General features: G+C 50.2%; 1 protein-coding gene across 1 annotated transcript in view; it reads right to left on the bottom strand.

Moving 5' to 3' along the window:
- SLC5A2 (solute carrier family 5 member 2) overlaps positions 1-19,973 on the bottom strand; it is a 136,665-nt gene that overhangs the window by 38,958 nt on the left and 77,734 nt on the right. Inside the window, exon 6 of the mRNA XM_040440945.1 lies at positions 17,700-17,805. Within this exon, the coding sequence (XP_040296879.1) occupies positions 17,700-17,805 (106 nt within the window). The remainder of the gene's footprint in view (positions 1-17,699; positions 17,806-19,973) is intronic.

Genomic DNA, 19,973 nt, shown 5'->3' on the forward strand with positions numbered 1-19,973 from the left:
AGAAATACATTATATCATGGAGGATGAAGGGGTCACCTACAGAAACACATTATATCATGGAGGATGGAGGGGTCTCCTACAGAGATACATTATATCATGGATGATGGAGGGGTCACCTACAGAGATACATTATATCATGGAGGATGGAGGGGTCACCTACAGAGATACATTATATCATGGAGGATGGAGGGGTCTCCTACAGAAATACATTATATCATGGAGGATGGAGGGGTCACCTACAGAGATACATTATATCATGGAGGATGGAGGGGTCACCTACAGAGATACATTATATCATGGAGGATGGAGGGGTCTCCTACAGAAATGCATTATATCATGGAGGATGGAGGTAGCCACCAACAGAGATACATGATATCATGGAGGATGGAGGGGTCTCCTACAGAAATACATGATATCATGGAGGATAAAGGGGTCACCTACAGAGATACATGATATCATGGAGGATAAAGGGGTCACCTACAGAGATACATAATATCATGGAGGATGGAGGGGTCTCCTACAGAGACACATTATATCATGGAGAATGGAGGGGTCACCTACAGAGATACATGATATCATGGAGGGTGGAGGGGTCTTCTACAGAGATACATGATATCATGGAGGATAAAGGGGTCACCTACAGAGATACATGATATCATGGAGAATGGAGGGGTCACCTACAGAGATACATTATATCATGGATGATGGAGGGGTCACCGTCGGAGATACATAATACCATGGAGGATGGAGGGGTCACCTACAGAGATACATTATATCATGGATGATGGAGGGGTCACCGTCGGAGATACATAATACCATGGAGGATGGAGGGGTCACCTACAGAGATACATTATATAATGGAGGATGGAGGGGTCACCTACAGAAATACATTATATCATGGAGGATGGAGGAGTCACCGTCGGAGATACATAATACCATGGAGGATGGAGGGGTCACCTACAGAGATACATTATATAATGGAGGATGGAGGGGTCACCTACAGAAATACATTATATCATGGAGGATGGAGGAGTCACCTACAGAGACACATTATATCATGGAGGCTGGAGGGGTCTCCTACAGAAATACATTATATCATGGATGATGGAGGGGTCACCTACGGAGATACATTATACCATGGAGGATGGAGGGGTCACCTACAGAGATACATTATATAATGGAGGATGGAGGGGTCACCTACAGAAATACATTATATCATGGAGGATGGAGGAGTCACCTACAGAGACACATTATATCATGGAGGCTGGAGGGGTCACCTACAGAGACACATTATATCATGGATGATGGAGGGGTCACCTACGGAGATACATTATACCATGGAGGATGGAGGGGTCACCTACAGAGATACATTATATCATGGAGGATCGAGGGGTCACCTACAGAGATACATTATATCATGGAGGATGGAGGGGTCTCCTACAGAGACACATTATATCATGGATGATGGAGGGGTCACCTACGGAAATACATAATACCATGGAGGATGGAGGGGTCACCTACAGAGATACATTATATCATGGAGGATGGAGGGGTCACCTACAGAGATACATTATATCATGGAGGATGGAGGTGGTCACCTACAGAGATACATTAGTGTTGGTCGAGCAGCAAAGTGCTCGGTTGCTCGTGAAGAACACCTCGAGTATAATGAAAGTTAATGGGAGAACCTGAGCATTAAACCAGGCACCCCCTGCTCTGAAGAGGGGAGGGCGTCTGTTTCACATGAAAAGGTCAGAAATTGATGGAAACACCACCGAAATGGTTCGGGAACAGCAGAGGGAGGATTTCTGGATGCATCATGGACTCCCAGGTCGCTGCTGGGAACCATGTTGTCCGAGTAGTACGCCACTTTTACAGACTGACACTAATAAGCACCAAACCGAAGATAAAATACATTTTAGAGGAATTTTTTTTAGGAAACAGTCTTTCCTGTATATTTATTTGTATATAAAGTGCAAGTGCTGCCAAAAATTACAAGGAAGAGGCACTCCGATACAACCTGTATATCACATAATGGAGGGCCTCATTTTGTGGGAGAGGGCCTGCTGCCCAGCTGACCTTCTAAAAATTTTGGGGTTGAGGGTCTGTTGCTGAGCTGACCCTCTAAAACATTATGGTTAGGGCCTGCTGGTGACCCTCAAAAACATTATGGGCGAGGGTCTGCTGGTGACCCTCTAAAACATTAGGGCAGCATTATAAGCATGTTGATATGATGGAGGAGGACGAGAAAAGGAAGATTGAACCATATACCCTTTTTTGTGGTGGAAGGGGTGCAGGGAATACAGTGTATTCAATACACCATAAAAGCCACATTTTAAAGTGCCTTTATGTTCAGCCGCTTTTCTCTGGTGGATTCGAGAAGTCCGGAGCAATCCAGGCCTTGTTCATTTTTATAAGAGTCAACAAGGAATTACCAAATTAAAAACAAGAGAAGGAAGGTATATGGAAGAAGATAAAGAACTAGCTGACTGCCTCCATGAATACTTCTGTTCAGTTTATACAAAGGAAAGTGAAGGAAAAGGACCTCAGTTAGGAAAGAAGACTAATGAATCTTTTGATGCATGTGTCTTTACAGAGGAAGAGGTTCTAAGTCAGCTGTCTAAAATTAATACAAATAAGTCACAGGGGCCTGATGGGATACACCCAAAGCTATTAAAAGAGCTCAGCGGCGAACTAACAAAACCATTAACTGATTTATTTAACCAATCACTGGCAAGAGGAGTCGCCCCAGAAGATTGGAAATTAGCAAATGTTGTGCCCATTCACAAGAAAGGTAGTAGGGAGGAATCGGGCAACTATAGGCCAGTAAGCCTGACATCAATAGTGGGGGAATTAATGGAAACCATACTTAAGGAGAGGATTGTGGAACATCTAAAATCCCATGGATTGGAAGATGAAGAACAGCCTGTGTGGCGAAACCAACCTCGCCACTGGGCTTTGGAGAGGACTGGCTGCTGGCCTCTTGCCCCTGGATTATGGGCCATATACTAACTTTTGAACCCCTGGTCTGATTCATGCCATTTTTTTATATGTTGTTCCCCTGAATGGATTGATTGTGAATATGTAATTTTTATGTGAATGTGATGTATGGTTTTAGAGTTATGAAAGTTGGGTAGAAAGTATGTTTAACTGTATGTATAATTGAGTCTCCTCTCAGGATAAGGGGAGGGAATATGCTGGGTGTGTTTCTATTGTCCCATTGTGTGTTTAAAATGGTGATGTCTGTTCTGTTGTCTGCACATGTGTATTGGTGACTTCTCTTTGTCTTGAGAGATAATTGGATTACGCCTCAGGTGTCTCGAGGGCAGAGAGGAGGAAACCATGATGCATTGTGGGGATGTGTTGTGTCTGTGTGTCCTAAGTGCTGTTTATCTGTCCTATGTCACAGTCTTCATTCTGGTCCCCTAGGGGCGTGTACACCAGATGGGCTGTACTTACATTGTATGTGTTGTAAATTACTGATTGGTTGCATTTCAAACCCCTGTGGGCAGTACTATGTTTGTGGTTTATGAATAAAAGAGGCTGTACGTGAAGTACAGGCAGACCACTGTTTGACCCTCAACACGGAGCCTTGTCTCGTTATTGGGGGGATTCACTGTATGCTGTTAGAAGACCGATTGCCAGGATTGTATGCTTTTCCTGTTCGTCTGCTAGCAGCTATTCGTGAGGTTCCAGTTTGGAGTGCTATTTTGTATCCAGTTCGGGAGTTTGGTGTTCTGCAGTAGCTGTGCCTGTCTCTCAGAAAGGGGCTTATCGCCTAAACGGATTTTAACCCCTTGTCTGCGGAAACGGTCTGTTACATTGGTGGCAGCAGTGGGATCGTTCCTACAGCCAGAAGGACAGCTACAGGAGACACCATTTCTGTGGATTCTACAATTTAAGGACAACGCATGTCCCAGTACAGCGTCCCTGACAGCAGCAGGATGGAACCAGCAGTGTTATACGAGGAGGAGGACCTGGATGGCCGGGATGCATTAAGGAAAGGCATCTGGTACCAGGCCCTGGATAATCTACAATACCAGCGGGGTGAGAGTCTCCCCAGTGAAGAGCAGCGGTTGCAGAAGCAAGTGGCCCTGCGGATGCCCTTCCTGGGAGAGCAGCCCCTGGAGGAATGGGTGAAGGAACTAGAGCACCGGGTATGGCAGGAGCTATGGCTGGAGGATGCCTACCAGGCGCTTTGGTGGTATATGGCACAGTATATACCCTGGACAGCCGAACATGACAAGCCAGAGGGAGAGGAGTTTTATGGTCCTGGCTTGTTATGGGAGTCCTTTGCAGAGCCTGACTTCGGGAGCCCTGTACAGTCCAGACTTCAGGACATTTTCTATGAGAGGGAGGCTAGGCATGAGTGGGATGACCCCCATGAGGTAGAGCAAGACCTGGCTCACCTAGCAACCCTGGAGTGGGAACTGGAGCAGGACTACCGAGATCTCTTCCACTCCATTGAGAAGGCTCAGCAGGATGGTAAGGTGACAGACCCAGATCCAGACCCATTCAGCTGGGCAGATATTGTAGAGTGTTACTGGGAAGGACCTAAGGTGGACGGTAGAGATGGGACCGAGGTCTCTCCACCGGTCCTGCAGGGAATTGGGAGCTCAGTCTCCATTCCCCAGCGGCAGTGTGAAGTGCAGGGAGAGGAGAGCAGCGTCCTCCCTCCCCAGCGGCAGGCTGAGGTACAGGGGGCAGAGGTAGTTGTTCCTGCCCCCCAGCAGCAGAGTGATATGCCGGGAAGGCAGTGCGAAATGCAGGGAGAGGAGAGCAGCGTCCTCCCTCCCCAGCGGCAGGCTGAGTTACGGGGGGCAGAGGTAGTTGTTCCTGCCCCCCAGCAGCAGCATGATTTTTTGGGAATAGAGAGCCCAGTCTCCTTTCCCCAGCAGCAGGACACTGTATTGGGAGCAGAGACAGTCGGTCCTGTCCCCCAGCGGCAGAGTGTCCAGCAGGGAATAGAGAGCCCAATCTCCTTTCCCCAGCAGCAGGACACTGTATTGGGAGCGGAGACAGTCGGTTGCCCTCCCCAGCGGCTGGAAGTATGTATGGGAGAGGAGCTTGTTACCCCCTCTCCCCAGCGGCAGCTTAACGCACCAGGGGGAGACAGTAAGCCCCACAACAGTGCAGATGGGACCGTGGTCTCTGCACTTACAGCACAGGGGGTAGAGACAGTCGGTCTCCCCCTCCAACAACCAGACTCCAACCAGGCTTCTTCCGTGGTAGCGCTGGCACCAGGGCAGAGTACCGCTGATACCTGCCCACAAAGCAACCTCCACTCTAAGCCAGGGAGCAACACAGAGACCAGGAGTACCAGCTTCCAACATAACCTTGGTGGACTCACTGGACAGAGACAGGCTACCAAATGCAACAGGTCCAGTATTGGGTTGAGGGTGGGCTGCCAGACTAACTTAGGTACCGACTGGTGTGAGGTCAGGTACCTGGTTAGTCTTCCCTGGGGGGGGGAGATGTGTGGCGAAACCAACCTCGCCACTGGGCTTTGGAGAGGACTGGCTGCTGGCCTCTTGCCCCTGGATTATGGGCCATATACTAACTTTTGAACCCCTGGTCTGATTCATGCCATTTTTTAATATGTTGTTCCCCTGAATGGATTGATTGCGAATATGTAATTTTTATGTGAATGTGATGTATGGTTTTAGAGTTATGAAAGTTGGGTAGAAAGTATGTTTAACTGTATGTATAATTGAGTCTCCTCTCAGGATAAGGGGAGGGAATATGCTGGGTGTGTTTCTATTGTCCCATTGTGTGTTTAAAATGGTGATGTCTGTCCTATTGTCTGCACATGTGTATTGGTGACTTCTCTTTGTCTTGAGAGATAATTGGATTACGCCTCGGGTGTCTCGAGGGCAGAGAGGAGGAAACCATGATGCATTGTGGGGATGTGTTGTGTCTGTGTGTCCTAAGTGCTGTTTATCTGTCCTATGTCACAGTCTTCATTCTGGTCCCCTAGGGGCGTGTACACCAGATGGGCTGTACTTACATTGTATGTGTTGTAAATTACTGATTGGTTGCATTTCAAACCCCTGTGGGCAGTACTATGTTTGTGGTTTATGAATAAAAGAGGCTGTAAGTGAAGTACAGTCAGACCACTGTTTGACCCTCAACACGGAGCCTTGTCTCGTTATTGGGGGGATTCACTGTATGCTGTTAGAAGACCGATTGCCAGGATTGTATGCTTTTCCTGTTCGTCTGCTAGCAGCTATTCGTGAGGTTCCAGTTTGGAGTGCTATTTTGTATCCAGTTCGGGAGTTGGTGTTCTGCAGTAGCTGTGCCTGTCTCTCAGAAAGGGGCTTATCGCCTAAACGGATTTTAACCCCTTGTCTGCGGAAACGGTCCGTTACAGCCTGGGTTTACTTCAGGTAGATCATGTCAAACTAATCTTATAGATTTTTTTAGATTGGGTGACTAAAATAATAGATGGAGGAGGGGTAGTAGACATCGCTTATCTAGACTTTAGTAAGGCTTTTAATACTGTCCCACATAGAAGGCTTATCAATAAATTGCAGTCTTTGTGCTTGTACTCCCATATTGTGGAATGGATTAGGCAGTGGCTGAGGGACAGACAGCAGAGGGTTTTAGTCAATGGAGTATATTCAGACCAAGGTCTTGTTACCAGTGGGGTACCTCAGGGATCTGTTCTGGGACCCATATTGTTTAATATCTTTATCAGCGACATTGCAGAAGGCCTCGATGGTAAGGTGTGTCTTTTTGCTGATGACACAAAGATTTGTAACAGGGTTGATGTTCCTGGAGGGATACACGAAATGGAAAAGGATTTAGGAAAACTAGAGGAATGGTCAAAAATCTGGCAACTAAAATGTAATGTTGATAAGTGCAAGATAATGCACCTGGGGCGTAAAAACCCAAGAGCAGAATATACAATCAGTGATACAGTCCTAACCTCAGTATCTGAGGAAAGGGATTTAGGGGTCATTATTTCAGAAGACTTAAAGGTAGGCAGACCATGTCATAGAGCAGCAGGAGATGCCAGCAGAATGCTGGGGTGTATAGGGAGAGGCATTACCAGTAGACAGAGGGGGCGCTCATGCCGCTCTACAGAGCACTAGTGAGACCTCATCTGGAGTATTGTGCGCAGTACTGGAGACCATATCTCCAGGAGGATACTGATACTTTGGAGAGAGTTCAGAGAAGAGCTACTAAACTGGTCCATGGATTGCAGGACAAAACTTACCAGGAAAGGTTAAAGGACCCTAACATGTAGAGCTTGGAAGAAAGACGAGACCGAGGGGAGATGAGAGAAACTGCTAAATACATAAAGGGAATCAACAAGGTAAAAGAGGAGAGAAGATTTACAAGAAGAAAAACTACCACAAGAGGACATAGTGTTAAATTAGAGGGGCAAAGGGTTAACAGTAATATCAGGAAGTATTACTTTACTGAGAGAGTAGTGGATGCATGGAATAGCCTTCCTGCAGAAGTGGTAGCTGCAAATACAGTGAAGGGGTTTAAGCATGCATGGGATAGGCATAAGGCCATCCTTCATATAAGATAGGGCCGGGGGCTATCCATAGTACTCAGTATATTGGGCAGACTAGATGGGCCAAATGGTTCTTATCTGCCGACACATTCTAGGTTTTTATGTTTCTGTCAGCATTTTCAGTTGACAGGCGGATACGCTTATCTGTTATAATCCCCCCAGCAGCACTAAATACCCGCTCTGACAGGGGGCAGGCCAGCACCTCCAAGGTGTGGAGCACCAGTTTGTGCCACGTGTCCAGCTTGGACACCCAGTAGTTGTAAAGCACAGAGGGATCACTTAGGACGCTGACATGGTCTGCTACGTACTCCTTCACCATCTTCCAAAATTTTTCCCTCTTTGTGACACTAGGCCACGCATCAGGGTGAGGGTGCTGGCGGGGTGTCATAAAACTATCCGAGGCCTTGGAAAATGTTGCCTTGCTTCTGTTGGAACTGCTGTTTGTTCCTCGCGTCTCCCCTCCTCGGTTGGCCAAGGAACTACGTACTCTGCTGCCAGCGTTGTCAGCTGGAAATCTTTGGAGCAATATTTCTACAAGGACCTTCTGGAATTTTGCTTGTCCTCTCCACCAGAGGAATGAGAGATGAGAAGTTCTCTTTGTAGCAGGGGTCAAGAAGGGTGAACAACCAGTAATCGGTGTTGGCCAAAATGCGTACAACGCAAGGGTCACGGGAAATGCAGCCTAACATGAAGTCAGCCATGTGTGCGTCCCAACAGGCAAGACTTCGCTGTCCTCATCAGGAGGATGACTCTCAATCTCCTCATCCTCTTCTTCCTCTTCTGCCCACCCACGCAGAACAGATGGAATTAAACTTCCATGGGTACTACCCTCTGTAGTGGAGCCAACCATCTCCTGCTCTTCCTCCTCATCATCATCCAATTCGCGCTGAGAAGACGAACTGAGGGTGGTCTAGCTATCATCAACCTGTGTAATTTCTTCCTCCATTTCCACCTCTTCCACATGCAGAGTGTCGTCCTTAATTGTGAGCAGCGAGTGTTTGAGTAGACACAGAAGTGGGATGGTGACGCTGATAATAGCGGCATCGCCACTCAGCATCTGTGTTGATTCCTCAAAGTTGAGTAAAACCTCACAGAGGTCAGACATCCATTCCCACTTCTCGCTTGTGAAGAGTGGAAGCTGACTGGAAAGACGACGAGCATGTTGCAGCTGGTATTCCACTACTTTCCTCTGCTGCTCACAAAGCCTGGCCAACATGTATAAAGTAGAGTTACAGTGCGTGCTCACGTCGCACAACAGCCGGTGAGCTGGTAATTGCAAGTGCTGCTGCAGTGTTGCCAGGCCGGCGGAAGCTGTCGATAACTTGTGGAAATGTGCACACACTCGGCACACCTTTAGCAGTAGCTCAGGCAAATTGGGGTAGGTTTTGAGAAACCGCTGAACCACAAGGTTGAACACGTGGGCTAGGCATGGTATGTGTGTGAGCTTGCCGAGCTCCAAAGCCGCCACCAAGTTATGGCCATTATCAGACACAACCATGCCTGGTTCTAGGTTGAGTCGCGAGAGCCACAGCTCAGTCTGGTCCCTTATCCCCTGCCACAGCTCTGCGGCGGTGTGCTGTTTGTCACCTAAGCAGATCAGTTTAAGCACGCCCTGTTGCCGCTTCTCCACGGCAATGCTACACTGCTTCCAGCTACTGACTGATGGCTGACTAGTGCTGCAAGATGAGAATTCAGAGGTGGAAGTGGAGGAGGAGAAGGGGGGGTTGCAGCCCCTAATGTAGGTGGTGACAGAAATCCTGATGGAAGTAGGGCCCGCAATCCTTGGCGTCGGTAGCACCTATGACATCCCAGGCTACGACCCGCTCCCGGCCTCCACAACGTTCAGTCAGTGTGCCGTCAGGAAAATGTAGCGTCCCTGGCTAAAAGCACTTGTCCATGTGTCAGTCGTTAAATGGACCTTCCAAATATTGCGTTGGTCAGGGCACGGGTGATGTTACGGGACACATGCTGGTGTAAGGCGGGGCTGGCACACCATGAAAAATATTGGTGGCTGGACACAGAGTACCGCGGCACAGCCGCTGCCATCAGGCTGCGGAACGCCTCAGTGTCCACAAGCCTAAATGGCAACATTTCCAGGGCCAGCAATTTGGAAAGGTGCGCATTTAGTGCTATGGTCTGTGGGTGGATGGCTAGGTATTTGCGCTTTCGTTCAAAGGCCTGGGTTATGGACATCTGTACGCTGCGCTGGGACACGGAAGTGGATATGCTAGCTGATGGTGCTTGCGAAGGTCCAGGTGCAGGGCGGGAGACATCTGGGCCTGCGTCTTGGACAGGGGATTGGCCAGCACGTAACACAGGGGAAGAGGAGGCAGTCGTGTGACCCGCAGACACGGATTGTGGACCCAGGCGTTCGGCCCACCTATTAGGGTGTTTTGATGCCATGTGGCTGATCATGCTGGGCTACTGAGACTGGACTTTGTGGAAGACAGGGTGGTGCTTAACCGACTGGAAGGATCATCTGCTGCCATCCAACCGGTCGCACTGGTGTGACTTCGAGAGTGGTGTCCTGGGCAGCCCTGCAAACAGGGACATGAAGCTAGGTATCGTGGATGAGTGTGTTTCTTGTGCTCTGGCAGCAGGCACAGTTTCACTGTGCCCAGGGCCACGGCCTCTGCATGTACCATCAGCAGCACGGCCACTTCCCCGTCCCTTACTGCTCGCCTTGCGCATATTAAATGGTATATATGCTTGCAAGTATGTCACACTTACAGTAGCGTAGGATTTGTAAGTGTATGCGCAAATAAAGTACACAGAATGTCACAGATATTTTTAGGATGCGCACACCACCGCCTAATAAAAAATGACACTGAATTAATGTCACTGATATTTAGTTTGCACAAACGTTATACAGGAGGTATAGCGCAAGTGTGAGAAATATGGATTAATATTTACTGTCAGCCATGTTCCACACCAACCATCTGCTGAAAGGTAGCAGAGGTAGTGAGCTCCACTGGGGGGGCCCTGCTTCAAAGCCAGTCAGATGGCAGAGAGCCTCTAGCAGTCCACCTTTGTTTACAATTTCTTACCTCCATTCAGCCAGCCAGGAACCCAGCTAATGGAACAGGAAAAACCTCTCTGTACGGTCTAGGCCATTCCCCAGTTCAATCAAATTTAGCAGACAGAATGCAACCGTCATTTTATAAGGAATTATGAATCGCCCGTCCTTCACAGACATAAACCAGATACATATTTGTGTCCCTGTGGCTACGATGAACAGGCCTGTGGTCATAGCTTGGTGGTGGGATGCCAGGGAGGGGAGATATACATATCTTCCCACAGAAACCAAATAACGGTACCATGCTTGGACTCTACTGGGAGTCGGAACCCAGGTGGATCCATTGGTCCCAGAACCACCTCCCTGCGACATTCTGGTCTGAAGCCATGAGCCCTAATCGGTTTTGTGGCTCATGTGCTCCCAGCCCAGCAGAGGGCGGGTGGACCCCTCCCAGAGGCTGGGAGGTGAGGGGCCGGCTACAGGTTAAAAGACTTGTGCCAGCAAGCGGGCGTGTCTTTTCTCTGAAGAAGGGTCACATTGTGCCATGTGTTTAGAGGGACCTGCAACTTGCTGACATCACTGCCCTCCATGTGACTACAGCAAAGAATTCATCACAACCCAAAAGGACTCATCCATCTGGTAAAATGACTTTTGTTCTGTTTAATCCTGTTTGTACCATACTACCTGTATTTGTAACCTCAGACCTCTGTATATATTCTTGTGTGTATAGTGTATTGTCTAGTGTGCCCTTAAGGCGATTAAATATATAATTTAATCTTGTGCTGTCTGGTATCTTGATCACGAATCACAATGTCCGTGTTTCGGCCTAGTAATACGCTACCACGGGTTGGTTTCTTACCCTACATAATCCCGTTAGCGGACCGGGCTTATATCAAACGAGAAGCTGGTGGCAGATACCCGGGCTGAAACAGCGCTGTTATTACTGGGGCAGTGAAAAGGCTATCTCAGCTTTTTGCCTCTCTGTGCCCGTGTGGAGAGGAGGTATCTATGAAAACTGTACCAGGAGGGTGTAACGTCACGACTTGGTAACCAGTGACCATACCGTATCTCGTGAGCTCGACATGTGAGAGATGGGCTTTATTTCTCTCTATATATAATGTGAACATTCTATAGTATACATTTTTGTGTAGTACACATTTTTGTCCACTAGATGGCCGCAAACCAGATGTATAAGCCACGTGTGCATTATGGTCAATAGGGGAGGGCGGGGTAGGTTGCAGTTTTCAAATCTACCTATAAACTCAGATTTGAAGTTGCTGAAGCCACTCCTATCAGGTTAAGGAGCCAATAGTCTCTTCTTAAGGAACACCCTTTTTGTGATGTCATGTCTGCTATTTAAGTCAATGTAACATAAATAAAGCTCTGTTCTACCATAGCTCAGGGGGGATGAGAAGATGCTTTCATGAAACCAACTATGTGTCTGGTCTCATTATGAAAGTAGTATGGCGCGCACATACTTATACTTCTAATTGATTTGGCACCACACAAAAGAAGATGAGAATCGCATGAATTGCGATGACAGACGTAGTTGATGTCAAGTGGGCAGGAGGGGTGGTATCCCTCACAGCAAGTAATGTCACTGAATTAATATGACTGACATTTAGGTTGCACAAACGTTTTACAGGAGGTATAGCACAAGTATTGCTGCAGCGGACACCGTCTACGGAAAAACTACTACGTCGTTAGGTCAAAACATTCGGGGCTTGAGCCCCGGATGTTTTGACCAGTGCCCCGAATGTATTGCTGGCAGTGCACTGGCAGGGCCGGCCGGCGCATTGACTCTCCTGCGCTACACCGGCCCCGCCGCTCATGTCCTAATCCGATTTAACTTAACTTGAAAGATTATCCGAAGATTCCGCAGCCCGCAGGTGATTCCTACTGCAGCTCCGCCTCCGGCAACAGCAGGCAGTGCGGGCGGCGCTCGCTCACTGACGTCAGGCGCCTGCTCCTCCCACTAGGCGGCGCAGGCGCATGACGTCAGTGAGTGAGCACCGCCCGCACTGCCTGGAGGCTGGAGCTGACTAGCTGTGGGAGACTCTCTGACTGAGTAAGACTAGACTAGGTCACTATCATTCATCATCACTATGAGCAAATTAAGTTAAAGGATTACAGTTTAAAATAATGTGGAGGGGAGGGGGATCTGTGGTGGATGGCACTGTTATGTGGAGGAAGGGGGATCTGTGGATGGCACTGTTATGGGGAGGGGGATCTGTGGATGGCACTGTTATGGGGAGGGGGATCTGTGGATGGCACTGTTATGGGGAGGGAGGGGGATCTGTGGATGGCACTGTTATGGGGAGGGGGATCTGTGGATGGCACTGTTATGGGGAGGAAGGGGGATCTGTGGATGGCACTGTTATGGGGAGGGGGATCTGTGGATGGCACTGTTATGGGGAGGGGGATCTGTGGATGGCACTGTTATGGGGAGGGGGATCTGTGGATGGCACTGTTATGGGGAGGGAGGGGGATCTGTGGATGGCACTGTTATGGGGAGGGAGGGGGATCTGTGGATGGCACTGTTATGGGGAGGGAGGGGGATCTGTGGATGGCACTGTTATGGGGAGGGAGGGGGATCTGTGGATGGCACTGTTATGGGGAGGGAGGGGGATCTGTGGATGGCACTGTTATGGGGAGGGAGGGGGATCTGTGGATGGCACTGTTATGGGGAGGGAGGGGGATCTGTGGATAGCACTGTTATGGGGAGGGAGGGGGATCTGTGGATGGCACTGTTATGGGGAGGGGAATCTGTGGATGGAACTGTTATGGGGAGGGAGGGGGATCTGTGGATGGCACTGTTATGGGGAGGGAGGGGGATCTGTGGATGGCACTGTTATGGGGAGGGAGGGGGATCTGTGGATGGCACTGTTATGGGGAGGGGAATCTGTGGATGGAACTGTTATGTGGAGGGAGGGGGATCTGTGGATGGCACTGTTATGTGGAGGGAGGGGGATCTGTGGATGGCACTGTTATGTGGAGGGAGGGGGATCTGTGGATGGCACTGTTATGTGGAGGGAGGGGGATCTGTGGATGGCACTGTTATGGGGAGGGAGGGGGATCTGTGGATGGCACTGTTATGGGGAGGGGGATCTGTGGATGGCACTGTTATGGGGAGGGAGGGGGATCTGTGGATGGCACTGTTATGGGGAGGGAGGGGGATCTGTGGATGGCACTGTTATGGGGAGGGAGGGGGATCTGTGGATGGCACTGTTATGGGGAGGGAGGGGGATCTGTGGATGGCACTGTTATGGGGAGGGAGGGGGATCTGTGGATGGCACTGTTATGGGGAGGGAGGGGGATCTGTGGATGGCACTGTTATGGGGAGGGGGGTCTGTGGATGGCACTGTTATGTGGAGGGAGGGGGATCTGTGGATGGCACTGTTATGGGGAGGGAGGGGGATCTGTGGATGGCACTGTTATGGGGAGGGAGGGGGATCTGTGGATGGCACTGTTATGTGGAGGGAGGGGGATCTGTGGATGGCACTGTTATGTGGAGGGAGGGGGATCTGTGGATGGCACTGTTATGTGGAGGGAGGGGGATCTGTGGATGGCACTGTTATGGGGAGGGAGGGGGATCTGTGGATGGCACTGTTATGGGGAGGGGGATCTGTGGATGGCACTGTTATGGGGAGGGAGGGGGATCTGTGGATGGCACTGTTATGGGGAGGGAGGGGGATCTGTGGATGGCACTGTTATGGGGAGGGAGGGGGATCTGTGGATGGCACTGTTATGGGGAGGGAGGGGGATCTGTGGATGGCACTGTTATGGGGAGGGAGGGGGATCTGTGGATGGCACTGTTATGGGGAGGGAGGGGGATCTGTGGATGGCACTGTTATGGGGAGGGGGGTCTGTGGATGGCACTGTTATGTGGAGGGAGGGGGATCTGTGGATGGCACTGTTATGGGGAGGGAGGGGGATCTGTGGATGGCACTGTTATGGGGAGGGAGGGGGATCTGTGGATGGCACTGTTATGTGGAGGGAGGGGGATCTGTGGATGGCACTGTTATGTGGAGGGAGGGGGATCTGTGGATGGCACTGTTATGTGGAGGGAGGGGGATCTGTGGATGGCACTGTTATGGGGAGGGAGGGGGATCTGTGGATGGCACTGTTATGGGGAGGGGGATCTGTGGATGGCACTGTTATGGGGAGGGAGGGGGATCTGTGGATGGCACTGTTATGGGGAGGGAGGGGGATCTGTGGATGGCACTGTTATGGGGAGGGAGGGGGATCTGTGGATGGCACTGTTATGGGGAGGGAGGGGGATCTGTGGATGGCACTGTTATGGGGAGGGAGGGGGATCTGTGGATGGCACTGTTATGGGGAGGGAGGGGGATCTGTGGATGGCACTGTTATGGGGAGGGGGGTCTGTGGATGGCACTGTTATGTGGAGGGAGGGGGATCTGTGGATGGCACTGTTATGTGGAGGGAGGGGGATCTGTGGTGGATGGCACTGTTATGTGGAGGGAGGGGGATCTGTGGATGGCACTGTTATGGGGAGGGAGGGGGATCTGTGGATGGCACTGTTATGGGGAGGGAGGGGGATCTGTGGATGGCACTGTTATGGGGAGGGAGGGGGATCTGTGGATGGCACTGTTATGGGGAGGGAGGGGGATCTGTGGATGGTACTGTTATGGGGAGGGAGGGGGATCTGTGGATGGCACTGTTATGCGGAGGGAGGGGGATCTGTGGATGGCACTGTTATGGGGAGGGAGGGGGATCTGTGGATGGCACTGTTATGGGGAGGGGAATCTGTGGATGGCACTGTTATGTGGAGGGAGGGGGATCTGTGGATGGTACTGTTATGGGGAGGGAGGGGGATCTGTGGATGGCACTGTTATGGGGAGGGAGGGGGATCTGTGGATGGCACTGTTATGGGGAGGGGAATCTGTGGATGGCACTGTTATGTGGAGGGAGGGGGATCTGTGGATGGCACTGTTATGTGGAGGGAGGGGGATCTGTGGATGGCACTGTTATGTGGAGGGAGGGGGATCTGTGGATGGCACTGTTATGTGGAGGGAGGGGGATCTGTGGTGGATGGCACTGTTATGTGGAGGGAGGGGGATCTGTGGATGGCACTGTTATGGGGAGGGAGGGGGATCTGTGGATGGCACTGTTATGGGGAGGGAGGGGGATCTATGGATGGCACTGTTATGGGGAGGGAGGGGGATCTGTGGATGGCACTGTTATGGGGAGGGAGGGGGATCTGTGGATGGCACTGTTATGGGGAGGGAGGGGGATCTGTGGATGGCACTGTTATGGGGAGGGAGGGGGATCTGTGGATGGCACTGTTATGGGGAGGGGGATCTGTGGATGGCACTGTTATGGGGAGGGAGGGGGATCTGTGGATGGCACTGTTATGGGGAGGGGAATCTGTGGATGGAACTGGTATGTGGAGGAAGGGGGATCTGTGGATGGCACTGTTATGTGGAGGGAGGGGGATCTGTGGATGGCACTGTTATGGGGAGGGGGATCTGTGGATGGCACTGTTATGGGGAGGGAGGGGGATCTGTGGATGGCACTGTTATGGGAAGGGAGGGGGATCTGTGGATGGCACTGTTATGGGGAGGGAGGGGGATCTGTGGATGGCACTGTTATGGGGAGGGAGGGGGATCTGTGGATGGCACTGTTATGGGGAGGGAGGGGGATCTGTGGATGGCACTGTTATGGGGAGGGAGGGGGATCTGTGGATGGCACTGTTATGGGGAGGGAGGGGGATCTGTGGATGGCACTGTTATGGGGAGGGAGGGGGATCTGTGGATGGCACTGTTATGGGGAGGGGGATCTGTGGATGGCACTGTTATGCGGAGGGGGATCTGTGGATGGCACTGTTATGGGGAGGGAGGGGGATCTGTGGATGGCACTGTTATGGGGAGGGGGATCTGTGGTGGATGGCACTGTTATGGGGAGGGGAATCTGTGGATGGAACTATTATGGATGATCTGTGGGGTTGCCCAGATGGCTAGGCCCTTCACTGTAGTTATTAACCCCATTCAGCAGTCCCCCGTTCACTGAAGGGGGGACTGCTGAAAGGGGTTAATAACTACTGTGAAGGCCCCCCCTTTTTGGTGGTGATGAGGGCGTGGCTTCATGGGATGGGGCGTGGCTTCATAAGGTGGGGGCGTGGTTTTACTTGGGCTCGTGCCCCGGATGTCTTCAGACCCTAGCAACGCCCCTGTTTGGGTCTATAACAAGTATAAAAACAAAAATATTCCTATTTCACTCTCTACACTATCTGTCCCTTCTGCTCTCCAGCTCTCCCTGACTAATACTGAGCCGAACATGTGTCATCGGGTGCTATATAGCACCTGATGACGCGTTCCGGCCAGCCAATCACTGTAATGCCAGTAGCCAACATAGCTACGGCATTATAGTGAATGGCAGTACTTACCTGCAAGTTTATTAGATGCGTAGCGGCCAACAAACGTGCGGGTAAGAGACTCGAGCATTGCGATGCTCGGCATACTGCGGCGTTCGGCGTAGCAGCCAACATTCGTGCGGGGAGGAGACTTGAGCATCGCACTCGAGCACACGCGGTATTCGGCCGAACACCACGATGTGCTGAGCATTGCAATGCTCGAGCCAACACTAATAATGGAGGATACAGTGGTCACCTACAGAGATATATTATATCATGGAGGATGGAGGGGTCACCTACAGAGATATATTATATCATGGAGGATGGAGGGGTCACCTACAGAGATAAATTATATCATGGAGGATGAAGGGGGTCACCTGCAGAGAAACATTATATCATGGAAGAGGATGAAGGGGCCACCTAGAGAGATACATTATATCATGGAGGTGACCACTTACGGACATACATTATGTCATGGGAACTAAGAAGGGGGCCATCTATAAATCTGAGCAGTTGAAGCAGCAGGACTTGAAATGTTTGCAGAACATAAGGAAGAAATCTTATGTATGAGCAGGAATAGATGGTGACCATGTCATTTGTGAAAGAGATATCAGGATGGAAGTAAGCAAGCTGTGGCATATAAGCAGAGCTTTACTTTCTACAGACAGATCACACAAGACAGAAATGGAGGTAGTGTAAGTAGGTACCATAGAGAGTGGAGTGGTGAAACTACGGAAAATACACGAATCCCCCTTTCTCATATGTCTACTGGGGTTATACTTTACCAGTCACGGTGTATATTGTGGTGATGACCAGGAGCGCTATAACTGATAGGTAAATGTTCCAACCCAATGCCACCTGTATAAAGACTGCTCCAGAGAACATATCAACCTGAGAAGGGAAGAGAGAAAAGGAATTGAAGCAGATGTCCCTCCATATGGTGAATAACTGTGCCAGATGTGAGATGTACGAAAAACCACAGCAAAAAAAATGTCCCATCAAGTGGTCCCCAGCACATTCAATCAGATGTCCCATCAATCAGACGTGACAGTCACTAACTTCAGCGAAGCAGATGTCCCACCAGCCAATGACTGATCCCATCAGAGTAAATGTCCTACCAACTACATAAAAGCTTACATACCACCAACCGGTCACTAACTGCAATAGGGCAGATGTCCCACCAACTGGTCACTAACAGCAATAGAGCAGATGTCCCACCAACCAATCACTAACTGCAGTAGAGCAGATGTCCCACCAACCAGTCACTAACTGCAGTAGAGCAGATGTCCTACAAACCAGTCAGTAACTGCTGTGGAGCAGATATCCCTCCAACCAGTCACTAACTGCAGTAGAGCAGATGTCCTACAAACCAGACAGTAACTGCTGTGTAGCAGATATCCCTCCAACCAGTCACTAACTGCAGTAGAGCAGATGTCCCACAAACCAGTCACTAACTGCAGTAGAGCAGATGTCCCACCAACCAGTCACTAACTGCAGTAGAGCAGATGTCCCACCAACCAAAAAGGAATTGAAGCAGATGTCCCTCCATATGGTGAATAACTGTGCCAGATGTGAGATGTACGAAAAACCACAGCAAAAAAAATGTCCCATCAAGTGGTCCCCAGCACATTCAATCAGATGTCCCATCAATCAGACGTGACAGTCACTAACTTCAGCGAAGCAGATGTCCCACCAGCCAATGACTGATCCCATCAGAGTAAATGTCCTACCAACTACATAAAAGCTTACATACCACCAACTGGTCACTAACAGCAATAGAGCAGATGTCCCACCAACTGGTCACTAACAGCAATAGAGCAGATGTCCCACCAACCAGTCACTAACGGCAGTAGAGCAGATGTCCTACAAACCAGTCAGTAACTGCTGTGGAGCAGATATCCCTCCAACCAGTCACTAACTGCAGTAGAGCAGATGTCCTACAAACCAGACAGTAACTGCTGTGTAGCAGATATCCCTCCAACTAGTCACTAACTGCAGTAGAGCAGATGTCCCACAAACCAGTCACTAACTGCAGTAGAGCAGATGTCCAACCAACCAGTCACTAACTGCAGTAGAGCAGATGTCCCACCAACCAGCAACCAGTCACTAACTTCAGTAGAGCAGATGTCCCACAAACCAGTCACTAACTTCAGTAGAGCAGATGTCCCACAAACCAGTCACTAACTGCAGTAGAGCAGATGTCCCACAAACCAGTCACTAACTGCAGTGGAGCAGATGTCCCACAAACCAGTCACCTTCTGCAGTGGAGCAGATGTTCCACCAACCAGTCACTAACTGCAGTAGAGCAGATATCCCACCAACAAGTCACTAACTGCAGTAGAGCAGATGTCCCACCAACCAGTCACTAACTGCAGTGGAGCAGATGTCCCACCAGCCAATGACTGATCCCATCAGAGTAAATGTCCTACCAACTACATAAAAGCTTACACACCACCAACCGGTCACTAACTTCAATAGGGCAGATGTCCCACCAACTGGTCACTAACAGCAATAGAGCAGATGTCCCACCAACTGGTCACTAACAGCAATAGAGCAGATGTCCTACAAACCAGTCAGTAACTGCAGTGGAGCAGATATCCCACCAACCAGTCACTAACTGCAGTAGAGCAGATGTCCCACAAACCAGTCACTAACTGCAGTAGAGCAGATGTCCCACAAACCAGTCACTAACTGCAGTAGAGCAGATGTCCCACAAACCAGTCACCTTCTGCAGTGGAGCAGATGTCCCACCAACCAGTCATTAACTGCAGTGGAGCAGATGTCCCACAAACCAGTCACTAACTGCAGTGGAGCAGATGTCCCACCAACCAGTCACTAACTGCAGTGGAGCAGATGTCCCACCAACCAGTCACTAACTGCAGTGGAGTAGATGTCCCACAAACCAGTCACTAACTGCAGTGGAGCAGATGTCCCACCAACCAGTCACTAACTGCAGTAGAGCAGATGTCCCACCAACCAGTCACTAACTGCAGTGGAGCAGATGTCCCACCAACCAGTCACTAACTGCAGTGGAGCAGATGTCCCACAAACCAGTCACT

This window comes from Bufo bufo, chromosome 7 (assembly GCF_905171765.1).
Source record: "Bufo bufo chromosome 7, aBufBuf1.1, whole genome shotgun sequence".
NCBI lineage: Eukaryota > Metazoa > Chordata > Amphibia > Anura > Bufonidae > Bufo > Bufo bufo.